The sequence below is a fragment of the Colletotrichum graminicola genome (assembly GCF_000149035.1).
Source record: "Colletotrichum graminicola M1.001 genomic scaffold supercont1.5, whole genome shotgun sequence".
NCBI lineage: Eukaryota > Fungi > Ascomycota > Sordariomycetes > Glomerellales > Glomerellaceae > Colletotrichum > Colletotrichum graminicola.
The window spans coordinates 438,334-452,989 of NW_007361009.1; the positions used below are offsets into that span (position 1 = coordinate 438,334).

Here is a 14,656-nt window from a genome sequence, read left to right on the forward strand (position 1 = left end):
CACCTTCTATGATCCCATCAGGGTACACCGACGATCGACATGGTCGTCGTCGTCTGTTGTGCATAGTGGCGCTTGCACTGCACACTACTACGCAGTGGATCCGACCAGACGTGCCAGGCACGCCAGGCCACCGTACGACTGATGACTGATGGATCTGCTGTGTACCAAGGTCGGAAACCAACAGAGCGCTGCTACTCATCCGATCTCCGGCACGAACTGTGATGCGGCAATCAGGCACAGGACTATTTGCGTTTAAGAAACTTCAGACACGGCTTTGGTCTTGGTAATCCTTTCCCGCGCGGCTCGACGCCGCGAGGCAGTCGTCTGAAGGAGCCTTGTCTTCTTTTTGGAAAGGCATATATCCACAAACTCGAAGAACACATCCACTGCTCACATTTCTGGCCGTTTTGCACTGCCGTGTCTCCTCCTCCACACGTGGAAGATTGGGACGAAACGAAACAATAGTATGCCGATGGGCCCGTCGAACCTTCTTTGGTGGAAGCAATCTGCGGCCTGTAGGCCACTTTATCATCATTCTCATTTCCCGTCATGTCTGTTCGCCACTAGTAGGTCGTTCGCTTCCAAGAAAACGGCCAAAAAGCGGACCGTAGCAAATGTCTTGACAAGCCCCATGCGCGGCACTACAATACTGGGGGGTTGGCATCGACATACCCTCGACTGCTTAGCTCGTGGGCCTGTCTCATAAACGACAGCGCACACTAGCTTCCGTAGTCGGTCGGTCATTAACATCAAACCCTCCGGCCCCGCACTGCCGACCAGTCTCCGGGTTGGAGGCGGCTTTGGCAAATATTGGATCTCGACATCACGGTGGGCAGCGCACCATCTATTCGCGACGTGGTAGATGAATCTCAATAACGATCGTCCCCCGCAGATGCCCACGAGTGGCGTACGCGGGGTTCAGGCTCTTCCTATCCCTTGGGGTATCAAAGACGCATATAGCAGAGCCAGTTCACTTACTGTTTCCACGCTCTTGTATTGTCGACCTGTTGTGAGGGAGGAGGGAGACGCTAAGTCACTTCGTTTTCCCCATGTTTTGCGGGCGTGGCCCTCCACACAGCGGTTCCCGGAGTAGCGCTTCAACCCAAGCGAACATTCCGACGAGGAGTGGATTGGTCGCATAAAGCCATCATTTGGAAGATGGTACGCAGGAAACCCAAGCAACCGAGTGGAACGCTGAATATGCCCGAGACAGCTGGCAATGCGGGAGGCCCAGTCTTCTTCTCGCGCGGGATAACTTCCGTCGTAACGTCACGCGGAGGATTTACTTAACCTACTCAGTATACTACATGCCGGGCCGCCTCTTTCGTGGTGTGGGGTCTTGAAGAATTTGCTATAATATGACTGATACAAAGCATCTATAGTAAAGGGGCCGAGCTGAGTGTATGGACATGCCAATGTGCTCGTCTAGTTCGGGTGGCGACTTGACGCATCGAAACGCCTTGGATGGATGGCCAGCCATTGCGGCCGTGCCTCTCTGTTTCGTCCGGTGCGTTGCCATCTCCTGTCCCCCACAAGATTCTTTAGAAGACAACTTTCCGCCCGCACGTGTTCATTCTCCGGCCCCTTCCGCCCGAGCCAGCGTGTTTCTTTGTTGGAGGCTATCACGAGCCTGTATGGGAGTACGCTTGATCGGCTTGAGCAGAGTCGCAAGTTGGAAGAAAGGCTTGCGAGAGAGTCCCGGTTCCATGCATCAATCGCCGTCGACACGGATACCTGCCATTCCGATGACATCTGCATCTCGTTCCAGCTCACGAGATGAGGCAGGCATCATGCCACAAGGGAATTTGGGGGGCAACTCGCAATCACCCGCGAATCCCCTGCCTGTTGCTGCAGTGGTATTTGCAGGCCGAATATCTCACGTTGGCAACGATAGGCCGCGGCGCTCTTGGCAGTCCCGACGGGAGCAGGGACGGCTCCGGCAACATACTTTTCCACCGGCAGTGTTGAGTTGTGAGCGAGTCGGGCATTTCACCGGCACGGTCTGGGTAGTTTACCCACCGAACGCGTCTGAGGAGGGGGACACCCCGTTTCTCACAGTCGTGCGCCTCCGCATTTGTAATCAGTCAAGGTTGGTTTGCTTCGTCGAGCCCATCTGCTCCCCCGTCATCACCAAGCTTACAGATTTGCATGACACTCTTCCTGGGTGCAAGACGGCCTCGGAACAAGAGGCATCCCGTTTCTCGAGGGAGGAAGAGGGTCGCATCCGCTGCCGCCTGGATCATGGCTTCTGTACCAACACCCAAACCCCATGGGCCAGGCTAAAATGTCCAGGCTCGTGAGGCTGGGAGCTCTACGGGGAGCCTCGGCTCAGATCGCCTTGAGGACGCGGGACATTGTGTCTGATTGAGATGACCTCGTCAGGGCCATCACGGCCGATATCCAAAGCGTCACGAGGCCCCCGAAAAGGACTCGACAGAGACGCTCATGCCTTGGAAGGGCATTCAGTGTAGAGGGCGTCAAAGCTGACACCTGTGCGCTGCAAATCGCGAGGACATGACATCATGCCAGCGCCGCGTCGAGAGGCTGGGCCAGGAAGAGCACGCCCGGCAGAAGCGGGAAGGGTTGAACTGGAGACTGCTTCCACGAAGCTAATAATCGTCGACACTGATGACTGGTTCATGCACACACAGGATCGCGCAATGCGTTGCTTCCGAGACCGGCCGACCGCGCCGCCCCGGGCGTTGGTGCCCAGACGGTAATTCGAATCCAAAGTCATGCTGTTTGAACTGGCCCGGAGGCACCTTGGCAGTGGTTACAGGAGAGCGGGGTTGCTCTTTGAAGGCCCTGTTGTCTAGTCACTGTCTACACATTACGGCTAGACCGCGTCGTCAGGATGCTGGCATTTTCTCAGTCGTGGATTTGCGATGCAGCTCCGACACGCCTCCGGAAGGACGACGTTGGGGCCGAGTGGCGTCGTCGGCCTCGACTACGCGTTTGTGGGGCCCGGAAGCCGGTCTGAACGACGGTGGTATGTACGGATGCCCCATCGGCCGGTGGAGGGGAGGCTACAGATAGACATTCCTTTGGACTGATTGTGGGAGAGACGGATTGCCAAAGCCCGGTCATTCCAACACAAAAAGGCCAACCACCTATCTGGGACTACACAGCCTGGCGTCGAGCCCTGGGCAGGAAGGAAGGGCGTGCTTCAGTGGGCTTTGATGACCTGTGTATCACGATGACACGGCGACGGGGTTTCAGACGAAACGGCACCCCTGACCTGGGTCACGTCGTGGCTTGGCAGGAGATGGAAGCAATGGCCCAGATTACGACTCAATAACCCGGCCGCCCGTCCATTCCTTCATGCATATCGAACGATTGGCCATGTTTGCTTTTTTAGAGTTTGCCATCGCCTCTCCGGTGTCGAACATGATGTGATTGCGTAGCATGGTGACTCGAGCCCAAGCCATAGACGTCATGAGCTCGGAGCTTAAAAAAAAAGAGAGAGAGAGAGAGAGAGAGAAGGTGCTTTGGCTGGTTTACTGGAGAGAGGGGAGTGAGCACAATGTTGTGCAAGGATATGAAGGGAGGAAGCATCAGGCGGCTGGGGATTGGGATGCCCTGACATTTCTTTGAGCCAAGGTAGGTAGGGAGGTGGTTCGGAAGGGCAAGAACACCCAGCTGCATCGAGTAAGCGAAAGGAATATAGCAGAAGAGCCGAAAGTGCCGGTTTGGGCGGACGGGGCCACAGTGTTATGTCTTTCTTTAAGCGTTTACAAGCCCCCGCCACGTTGTTCTACGCCATAATGGTGTAAGAGCATTTGAGGACGATCCGAAGTGGGCAAGAAAGAGAGTTGCGTCTTGTTAATAGTGGATTTAGTCGGTTTACGCATCAAAGTGGCCAGGACTGGTGAAAGGGCAAGGGAATAAGTCGAGAGGGGCATTCTTGAGAGTCATGATGAGTAAGTTGGGTGGACGACGAGACAACAAATGAAAGGGGGGGGAGGGAGGCAAGGAAGGGGGACTGAACCCGAGCTGAGGAATGCGGGAGAAGGTCAGTTCCAAAAGGGTCGAATGACATAATCGGGCTGGACGATGTGCAGCAAATCATCCGGTTCATTCATGCCTGAGGCGAAAACATATCCCTCAGCGCAGTGTGCAATCGCCCCCTCCCCTCCCCAAAGCGTGGCGATGCGGACACACTAGTAACCTGTCTGCCCTGTATCCCGACTGTCCCGAATGTCCCGACGGTCCCTAGCGTGTCCCAAGTGGCCCAAGTCCCGTTGCCTCCAACAGGCTAACACCACTTGCAGCACCCGATCCCCATCTTTTTAATGGGTCAAGGGCCCGTAAGGCGCTCCTCAACTGCGTAACTGCCCTGTCCAGGGATGCGCTAACAGTGCCTTACGTACTCTGGATGGCCCCCGTTCTGCTCGACCCCTGGGACACGACACTCGGCACTCGCTCATGTCATTGCACCTCTTGTTCTCCCACTCAGACATCGATCGAAACTCAACCTTCCTTCCTTCCACACGACCATCTTTCGACATCACTTTCTGTCCCCCCCTTCCCATTGATCAACCTCAACTCAGAGAAGACACGACAGTCGATTTATTACCTATCGAACCATTTACGTCAGCGAACATCGGACCACCGGCAAGATGCTGCTGAAATCACTCGCCGCCGCCAGCTTGGCGATTAAGGCCACGCAAGCCTTCATCGTTGTTCCCGAAATCTCTCAAGCCGACAGCGAAATTGTCAACACACTCCCTTTCGGGCTCGAGGATCCATCTATCGAGATGGGCCTCGCAAGCCATCGCGTCAAGGTCGACTGTCCCGGATGCCCCTTGGCGATGCGTCACTACGACGGCCGCTACCACACAATGTCTAACATCAACAACCACCTCGAGCTGACCTTCTCCATCGACACCGACACCTCGGGCGTCGATCACCTCCTTGTCAACGACTTTGAGCTCTACCCCAAGCCCGCCTCGTGGTACAAGGCTCTCCGTGCCCCCCAGATCCCCGACTTCACCGAGGCCGCCACCAAGCATCCTCGCAAGGCCAGCCCCAACACTCCCCAGCTGGGCTACAGCCTAGGTGTCCGCCCCGTTGCCAAGGACACGGAGCAGCAGCTCGAGCTCGTTGAGATTGATCTCCAGATCATCGAGGTTGGAAACAGCTTCGTCAGCGATATTCCCAACGTCAACGTCAAGTTGATCAAGTCCCCTACCGGCAACCTTATGATCGCCAACATTGAGCAGACCGAGACCTCTGTCCCTTCTCGCCAGGAGGAGGAGCAGGAGGAGGTGGAGGACCACGTCGAGGCTCCCGCCGAGGACTGCACCACCTTCTACTGCAAGTGGCGCGCCGCCATCCTGAACAAGATGCATCGCATGAAGCACTGCGGCGGCCGCAAGAACCACGGAGCTATGCACGGACAGCACCGTCACGGCCACCACAACGGCCAGGTCAGACATCACCACCACACCTGGGCTCAACTGGCCAAGAACGTCGCCTCGCATATCCTGTTCCCCGTGCTCATTGGCATTGTTGCTGGCGTCAGCGTTAGCATGTAAGTGTTTCATTTCCCCCTTCTCGTTCCCATGGTTTTCCCCCGGTCTTGTAACCCCGCTCCTTTTCCTGTACCGAGCTCCACTAACATGGCTTGTCAGCATCGGCATGATGGTTGGCACCTTTGTCGTCTGCCTCTGGCGTGTCTTCGTCCGCCGCCAGCCCCCCTTCGCCCGTCGTCACTGCCGCCGCCGCGCGCGCAAGTCTGTCCACCGCGAGGCCGCTGCCGTCGAGGAGAAGTCGGGGCTCATGGCCGACTCTGAAGACCTCCCCCCTTACAAGGATAACGAGGAGGATGCTTGCAAGACCGAGACCGCTCAGGTCTAAGAAGAAGCAAATCCGATCTGGAAATGCGACAATAACAACACCAACAAAAACCGGCAACTCAACTGCGAGACCAAACTGATGATACCACTTTTCCTTTGACTGTTTTCTGCTTTACTTTGCGTCTTTGTCTGGGCACTGAACAGCGCCTAGAAATTCGAAACACCACACACAAAAACACTCCAAGATTGGACAGGAGAGGAAACTACACAACTCATAAGAAACGGCGTTTTATATTTATTCACGGAACGGATTGGCAAGTCAGGGTGGATTTACTTTTGTCTTTGTTGCTCATTACAATCACATCGAGACGTTAGGTATGCTACGTTGAGAGCCGGGGCGGAATGTGTGCTGGACGATGCCAGACACCACACTCTCTTCCTCTACCCAAATAACAACTTTGTTATCCAGATGGCTCGACAACCAAAACATGCACAAGTACCGTTGTCGTTGTGTCTGGGATTTAAAGAAGAAAAAAAACCTGAAAAAAAGAAAAAAAACTATACCGATAGGCTCTAAATAACCACATTCCTTGAATTGAGAATCTGCCTTACCGAACGGACGTCGGATGACGCTTTTGTGAAGTGCTGCGATATGACTGTTGCCTGTATTCGCCCACGCCGGGTTGGACATACCCCCGGACCACCTGTTTCCTTATGCTCCCCTCTTCCGGACTTGCCGATCCTCAGCCCATCACCCCCTCCACATCTCAATCCGGCGGTGCCGAAACCTATCGGACATAAGGACGGCGGGGCACAGACATCGATCAAGGTCGGTCGGGAGAGAGGAGGGAACCACTGTCGCGTACCCTTTCGATCACCGCCCACCTTCGTACATATGGCTGACTATAACGGCATGAAATCAAACATTCATCCCGGAGGAGAGAGGCGGGGAGAGAGGATAAAGCAGGGCCCTTTCGTCTTCGCTCTGATGTCCGGCTGACGAGTCTCGATACAGTGGCAATTCTGTGTGCTGTAGGAAGTTTACTTGGGTGTTTCCTAATCAACAAAAAAAAAAAATGATTTTCTTTTCTATTCAGAAGAGGAAAGCTGTCTTCCTTGCCTTGTACCGTCCACTCGATCTTTTCGAATTACACTAGCCCGGCTCATCCGATCCCGGGGAGACACATTCTTATTCTGGAAAGGTCGCGGTGCTGTACGATACCGTGGCTTTGAGCGGAAGACGGCCGTATTATAACACAGAAACGGAAATGCCAGTTGCTCGCAGACGACAGAATACGTCGACGCTCACGGCTGCACTTTTACCCCTCTCCTCAGACAGCCACCAGCGAGTCCTGGGGCCTGATGGAGTAGTACATGGTCATGTGGGCGCCATTCTTCTTGCTGAATGCGAACGAGATGTACGAGTGCGTCCCCGTGGTCTTTTCCAGTTTGGAGCGGGGGCTGGCGGCGGTTATGGTCAGTTTCGACGTCCTCGTCCGAAGCGGGGAGGGGGACAACAAAGACTTACAAGCTGCGGCGTATCGTTTCCTCGTACTTCTCGGCAACGGGCCAGCCTCTCGAGCGGAACACATCGGCCAGGTTCGACGCGATGACGGCGTCGCTGTCGGCGTACTGCCACAGCGGCACGTAGACCATGACCTCGGGCCACTCGGCGCCGGGCTTGAGCTCGAAGCCGTAACAGACGCCCTTGTGGATCGTGTTCTCCATCTTGGGCTGCTTGTCAAAGTCGTCGCTGTAGGGCTCCGGCTCGTTGTGCAGCAGGTGCCAGATGCAGCGGAGGCCGCGGAGGCCCTCCAGCGTCGCCTCGTCGCTGATCTGGCCGCCGAGCGTCACGACATGGCGCACGACGCTGAAGGCGTTTGACCGCGTACGCGCGTAGAGCTTGGCGCGAGCGCCCGCGGCCGGGTCTATGCAGTCCAGGGCAATCATCTCGACGGGAATAGGGAAGGATGCGTTCTTGAAGTACTCCTCCGTGGCGTGGGCGGAAGGGGCGAGGTCGGGGCCGCCCGGGGACAGGGAGCGGATGGCGTTGAAGGTGATGCTTTCTGTCGAGTCGCCCGTGGCTACATGCTTGAGGATGGGGGAAAAGTAGGCCCTGAAGACCGTCTTGTCCCCGTCGAGGCCGAACGCTAGGAACGACGTCGGTGGGCGGGTGCCCTCGGGAAGCCTGGCGAGGGCTGCTCTTGTCTCCGATTCCGTCAGAAACAGGGCAGACATGAGCTGCTCGAACCACCGGGTGTCGGCTCCGTGGGAGACCATACGCAGAGCGGGGAGGATGGCGGGAAGGATTTTTTGCGCAAAGGGGTCCGATGTGGAGCCGCCATGGCGGCCCATGGGCTCGAAGGAGAAGCGGACCAAGGAGGAGCCCGAGTCGGTGATGTTCCAGGCGGGCTCAAAGGGGGAGCCGTCAGCGGTCAACAATGGTTTCGCCGGGGCAGCGGACGGGTGTGGTCCCATGGCGGGGACGATGATCTCGGAGAGAAATTGGAGGTGTGCGGCCCGCTGGGCCGGCGTGTACGAGCCGGCAGCCTGCATCAGACCATCGAGGCTCTCGGCGCAGCGGACGGCCCAGAAGTCCTGATGGGGCCTGTGGATGTATATTGACTCCTGTGCCGGGAGACAGAGGTCCTTCTCCTGTTTGGCCATGGCCCGTGGAGATAAGATATCGGCTTGACTGAAGGCCATGGGCGATCTCATGCAACTTGGGGAGAGCTGCAGAGGATATGGGGGCCTTATGGTCCTCGTGTAAGTCGACCTTGCCATAACGGGCTCCATTGCTACGGCTGGTCAGTGTGTGAAAAGGAGAGGATCAGAAAAGGCCCAGTGAGGTGAGATGGTGATGAGGTCGCCCAACCGTTGAGAACGGTCTACGGGTCATTATAACTCTCCTGTGGCACATCTGGGCCAACTGCATGACGGTGCAACCAACTTGGCAACAGAGGTTCTGCAAGGCTGATCCCGAAATTACCTAGGTAGTTGCCATCGCGCAGGTGTCTAGGACCTTGCGACCTCCCCATGTTTAGCAGGGACGGTGGTAGACCCAACACTTGGTTGGTCGAAGCCAGGGTGGGTCAATGTGTAGGCCGTTTCGAGGGCATGGCAGCCCGGGATCTCGCGGTCAGCAATCCTAGAGCGAATTCTTCGTAGCAAAAGATGCAACTGAGGCTAGTTTCTGGGTAGCTCAACCAGGCGTTTGTCTGCGGCCAGGTCGATGCGAAGCAAGCCATGCGGCCATCGCCTCGTCGTGCATGAGTCCGGACACAGCTGCCCTCCGCCGGACTGCCAGGTTGGGCAACCTGACGAGAAGACCCACCGAATCCGGTGGTGGGGTCCGGAGGTGTCCATCGGGACTGTCTACAATCTGGCCAGTTTGCGAGAGAACGGGCCTTTGGGTGCCAAGTGCTATTTATTGACTGGTATTCTTGTCACTCGATAAGGCGCCGGTGTCCTTCTTAGCCAGCCATTGGGTGGCCGAAAAGAAGGAGAGGCAGAAGAAGAAGAAGGAGGAGAGGAAGAGGTCAATGGATATCAAACGACCAAGAAATCACAAACAACATGTCAGTCGGCCTGCAAACTGCGGGTTGCTAGGCTACCCATGGGCAACAATTAACAGCCACAGCAAAGAATCCTGCATGCTCTGCGTCTGCAGGCAGCGATACGCACAACTGGCGGTCCAGGCACAGCGATCGACAGCCAAGGCCGAAGCGTTGTGCGTGCCGGGGGAGGCGCAGATGGGATAGAAACGCCATCCAACGCTGTCCTACGCAGTAGCTGCTTGGATTGTTCTTGGCAGGGGCCACGATGGGCATTGGACCAACAGAAACCTAATTACCGGACACCCGAAAGAGTATGACCGTGCATTTTTTTTTTTCCCTCTTTCTTTTCTTTTCGAGACGAGGGTTGTTATGTAGGTATGGGAGCCCTGAGAGGCGACGGAACCAATCTTCTGGAAGGGCTAGAAGACGGGATGAAGGCTCTACTCTACCACATGGTGACGGCAACAAAGTAGTATATTATTGGATAAAGTCAAGGCATTAGCTTTCTAGGGTGGCGCGCACGCGACGATCTGTAGACTGCAAAGAAAGCCAACGTCAGGAAAGGGACAGCCATATGGAGCAAGAAGAATGCAGAGACGGTTGAATGTGGTTGGGGAAGAACCAATCAGTGCCACCGTGTGTTGGTTGGGTTACAAGCCATCGGGTTACATACTGCCAGCACCCTTCGATGACATATACATTCCTTCCCTCTTGGTGGCGTCTGTGAGTCGTGAGATCATCCATCACCTGGTATATATATATAAAGTTGGCTTGTGAGGCGGTTTGCCTTTCTTCTGAGCAACAGCCTGTTCAAGAGTGGCGAAGAAACAGTTTGGATTGGCTTGGACGCGTTCACGCGTAGAAATCGCTTGGGCTGCTATGCACACGCACAGCCGTCGCTTGAGACGGAGCTGAAGAGGTGGCGCACCCGAGGGCGGCAACTGCATGTGGCCATCGCAGTCATCCATCAGCCAGCCGCCTGTAATAATCTGGGTAGAGGATCAAAACCGCTCATCCGCGGAAACTGAACACTGGTAGGTTAGTTAGATGGTGTTGGGCTCACCGTTGGATGCGACAAAAGCTCAGTGTAGCGCCTGCCAATTTACGTCTCGGCGGGAAGGAAAGGGAAGGAAGGATGGTTACATGTTCTGGGCAGGCTGATTTATGACTAACCGAACATAAAAGGCGCACAAGCGTGCACTAACCAGTTCTGTCCATCTTCTATTGCTTCAATAGTTTTGAGAAAAAGACAAAAGATTATGCAATCGCCGGGAGTCGAACCCGAGTCCCCAGCTGTCGCAATGATGGAAGGCTGGGATGATAACCGCTACACTACGATTGCTGGTTGTTTTTGTTGAAAGATTTGCTGCTCTGATTGACTAGATAGAAACCAACTGGTACTACAAAGTCCCGCAATGAGTCAGAAGTGGGGCATGTCTAGGTTCCACTGCTCTTCTCCCAACCTCGCTCTCGCTTGAGACCCTTTTCATGCTTCCATCTCCAGAGACATCGCTGCTCCTCTTTTGATGAAATCGTGTCTTGCACTCTTGGCGTTTTCTTTGCGTTCGTCTGCTCTATACTACCATGCCGCAGCCAGCGGCGTCAAGCAAGCGTCCATTTGGCGGGGGCCAGGCAGGGCACACAGGTCTGCTTCCACGCCTCTCAACACTTCTATCGAGGCGCAGCTTAGTCAGTTTCTTTGAACAAATCGGCAAGCAGTTTTGGCACTCTGCCTATGCCATAACCCTTTGGGCTGCTGGTTCAACGAGGAGCTAGACAGAATGCGAGATGCGGTCGTGTCTGATCTTTGCTGACATCTAGGTCTCATAAGATCTGCATTCCGTGCTACCTCTCTTCTGCCATTTTGTCCATCATCCGAAAAATATACGTCTGCGTCGTTCCTAGTTCAGTCTGATTGTCTAACCCTCTCAGCTCCATGCCATCCAGAAGTTGTTCCTTCCAGACCACTGCGACAGTTTATTTTTAGCGTCATATTACAGCATTCCATGATCATGTTGCGTGCGAAATGGCAACCATACAACTCCTCTGTCCATATTTTCACGTGTGGTTCAAATTTCTGTGTTGTCCGTAGATTCTATCAGTGCCTCAGCCCGGCGTAGGCTCTACTTAGCGTCGTTGTAGTTTTACGCGAGTGACCCCTCAAGACTTTACAGGACTAATAAATGAAACCTACAAGGTTAGCACCAGGATCCAAGCTCCATCTTCAACCATACAAGAGTTTTTTTAGAGTTTCTTTTTTTTAACACATGTCAGCAACGTTTAATTTCAATACAAAAAGAAACAAGGGCAATATTGCCTGTATCCAACTGAAACCGCCTTCATCGAGCCAAGGTCAAAGCGAATCCTCAACGCCCATGTCAAACTCCAAGTGATGCGAGGAGTGGCAGAATGGAACACCGAATGTCCTCCCCCGGTCTACCACGGGTTGTGTGTCAGCAGCGTGTGTTCAAGTTGGTCAAGTCCTCCGGTTTGGCTACCTTTAGCAAGATCGCCAGCTTCTCGGCTGGCAAATTAACGCCAAATGATTGACATCCCAGACAGATGCCTCTCCATACGCATCCTTTGCCAATGCTTGGTTGTCCGCTCGGCAAGAATCTGACTGAGGGCCTTGAACGGAACCGTGATATCACCTCCGCCATCACGGGCTGCGCCCCGAAGTCTCAGCAACGTTGCGTCTTTTGTTTCTCCATGATGACCCACGATGGACGGCGGGGGTTTTCTTCCAACGAATCAAGCACCGGCTGGCCATGATTCTAATGTCGAGGACCGAATGAAACCTCTCAGAGCTCCACTAAGGCCACCCCTACAGCTTCAGCATCTCCATCTCTGTCGACAATCAGGAGCGGCGTGGGATGAAATGCGGGGTGACGGGGAGGGGGGTAACGTCTTATGGGGGTATAAGAGCGCGATTCCTTCATGTTCTCGTAGAAGAGGGCGTTCTATCCATCACCAAGCCCACTTCCTTTGCTGATTCACAACTTCGATATGGCGAACGACAAGATGTATGATGTGCTTCCAGGCCGGGAGTCCGCAGTCTACGATGGCACCAAAGGAAACGAAGCGCCTCATGTCGCCTCGGAGAAGGCCATTAACATGGACGACGAGCCTGCATTTCTTGAGAACTCTCCGACCAACATGCTCATCACCCGAGTCATCCAGACCTCTACCTCATGTAATGCTGGTACGCCCGCAGAGAACTCACCATCCGCACTGCCCTCCGCCATTCCGGTCTCGTGCTCGCTCAGACCCTCTCCGGATGATGGAGGAAATGTGGTGGTTCACCGTGGCCCGTATCGAAGTCGACCCCGTGCAGCAGCCTACCGACTCGACCGTGTGGCAAGGCTCGCGCCTTGTATTGACGAATATGAAGACGTATATCTTTGTGAGTTTCCTGACCCAGTCGCCCTTGTTCCTCTGACAGACTATTCATGCGCCAAACGCCAGGTCCCCATGAACATCTTCAGGGCCCTTGATACGGTTTCAACAACTTCTTCCCCATGATGGTCCATGGCTTCGGCGTCGGTAGCAGCACGATGGGTCTCGTCCTTACCGCGCCGCCCTACAAAATGGCCACGACCCTCTAGGTCGTCTTCGCAGGCCCGCCTTTTTGCATAGCCTTCACGTCCAAGACGTGCCTGCGGAGGCCGAACAAGCTAAGGGCTATGGCGGACGAGACCGGTGCCATGCACAACCCTTTCGCGACGTACCGACATTAAATTATTTTCCCTTTTATTTTATATTGTTTGTCTTGGTCCTGGAAACATGGCCTGGGCGGAAAAAAAGTCTATGGTCATCTCTGCACCATGAGACATCACCGTTGTACAAACGGAAAATGCATGAAGCGATGATTCATAAACGTTTCCTTTTATTGTCCTGCTCTCCTCAGTTCATTGGCCACCTGGCGACTCTGTGAGACCTTGCACCGCGAAACCGAAGCGTTCTTGAGGGGTCTCAGAGCCCGTACAACCGTTGTTATGGAAGCTAAGCAGCTTGTGCGCTTCTTCTCTCGTCCACGCTATCCGTTCGCAATAAGTTCGACACCGGCACAACTCGATGGTCCATCAGAAAATGACCTGGGCACACGGTACTCGACGAGACCAGCACGTGAACTTGCCTGGTCAATGTCCAGAACAGATGGAATACTCTGTGAACACTCCTCCATGGATGCTAGAACAAGCTATACCGCATCAGTGTCCAGCGAGAGCCTCTTTCGGCCAATTACTTGGGACGGCCCCTAGATACATACGGGAGAGTGCGCTCCGGTTCCGATACGAGCGGGATGCGGTCTCCAACCCGTTTTGGGAAGAGCAAATCCAGACTGGGAAAATAGTAGGAGGGCCCTAGTCCGGTCCACGGTGAGAGGGCATGAGCTTTGTAGCTCATATATCCCCAGTGAGACAGCTGGTTCGGGGCTCATCCGCGGAGTCGGTCATTTTCGACGACGAGGACTAAAAGTCAAACTTTCTAACTCGTGACCTGCTGCACCACAAGTCCCGAGAACGGCTTCAGGATTCAGAGGCAAGACATGGTGTGCGACCGCCGAGGTCGCTCCAATCCGCCATCATGTCTGAACCAGCATCACAAAGTCTTCCAGCCCTTCAGAAGGAAGTGCCGGGTCGCATAGAAATGCGGGGAGCGAGTCAAGGTCGCGCATGCTGCAGCGGCGTCTGGGGAAACTGCACACGTCGAGGACTATCTCGCATGATTTTATACGTCGAGATCGACGGACCAACCGATAAAAAAAAGAGTTTGGACAGGGTCCTTGGAAACAAACGTACATAAAATCTCTACCGCCGAAGCTGAGGAGCCCGTCCGACACGAACAGCTGCAGAGCGAGAAAACAGGCCCATAGAGACACAGCGTCTCTGCGTAGAGGAATACTGGGCCAATATCGGACTCCTCCGTGCCTTGGGGCGATGTCCATTGGCTTTTCGAGGCTGGCAAGCCCATGGACAAGTGGGTTGGTCGTAATCGTTCTAACCCTACGATCACGCCGCAGTTCCTCTCCTCGTAGCCAGGGACAAGCAACAGCGTAAATACTTTTGCGTCCCTTGCGTCAGAAAGGAAGGAAGGAATGAGGCTAACAGAAAGAGGTAGGGTATGAAGCGGCTACCAAATATCGAACAATGGAACGGAACACTGGCTGGGCTATATTTGGCCCCATTGAAGGCAACAGAAGAAGAGGCTTGGTTCCCCAGACGTTGAGAAAAAAAGCGATGGCCATGGTACAGCATGATGCAACGCCTCCTGTTAGCCAACCAACCAACCGAGTGATCCCGC

General features: G+C 54.7%; 3 protein-coding genes and 1 non-coding gene across 4 annotated transcripts; 2 read left to right on the forward strand and 2 right to left on the reverse strand.

The window, feature by feature from the left end:
* Positions 1-4,619: 4,619 nt before the first annotated feature.
* GLRG_02499 (uncharacterized protein) lies at positions 4,620-5,859 on the forward strand (the record flags this gene model as incomplete). The annotated part of the gene is made up of 2 exons (XM_008092508.1): positions 4,620-5,533; positions 5,634-5,859. 2 exons carry the CDS (start codon positions 4,620-4,622, stop codon positions 5,857-5,859), a joined length of 1,140 nt encoding a protein of 379 aa, XP_008090699.1.
* Positions 5,860-7,129: 1,270 nt separating this feature from the next.
* GLRG_02500 (aromatic prenyltransferase) lies at positions 7,130-8,504 on the reverse strand (the record flags this gene model as incomplete). The annotated part of the gene is made up of 2 exons (XM_008092509.1): positions 7,130-7,259; positions 7,327-8,504. 2 exons carry the CDS (start codon positions 8,502-8,504, stop codon positions 7,130-7,132), a joined length of 1,308 nt encoding a protein of 435 aa, XP_008090700.1.
* A 2,111-nt stretch (positions 8,505-10,615) lies between these two features.
* Positions 10,616-10,697, reverse strand: GLRG_13077. The gene has a single exon. It is a non-coding gene; the product is annotated as a tRNA-Gly (tRNA).
* Positions 10,698-12,361: 1,664 nt separating this feature from the next.
* On the forward strand, positions 12,362-12,794 carry GLRG_02501 (uncharacterized protein; the record flags this gene model as incomplete). Its single annotated transcript, XM_008092510.1, has 2 exons — positions 12,362-12,557; positions 12,622-12,794. 2 exons carry the CDS (start codon positions 12,362-12,364, stop codon positions 12,792-12,794), a joined length of 369 nt encoding a protein of 122 aa, XP_008090701.1.
* Between the last annotated feature and the right edge of the window lie 1,862 nt (positions 12,795-14,656).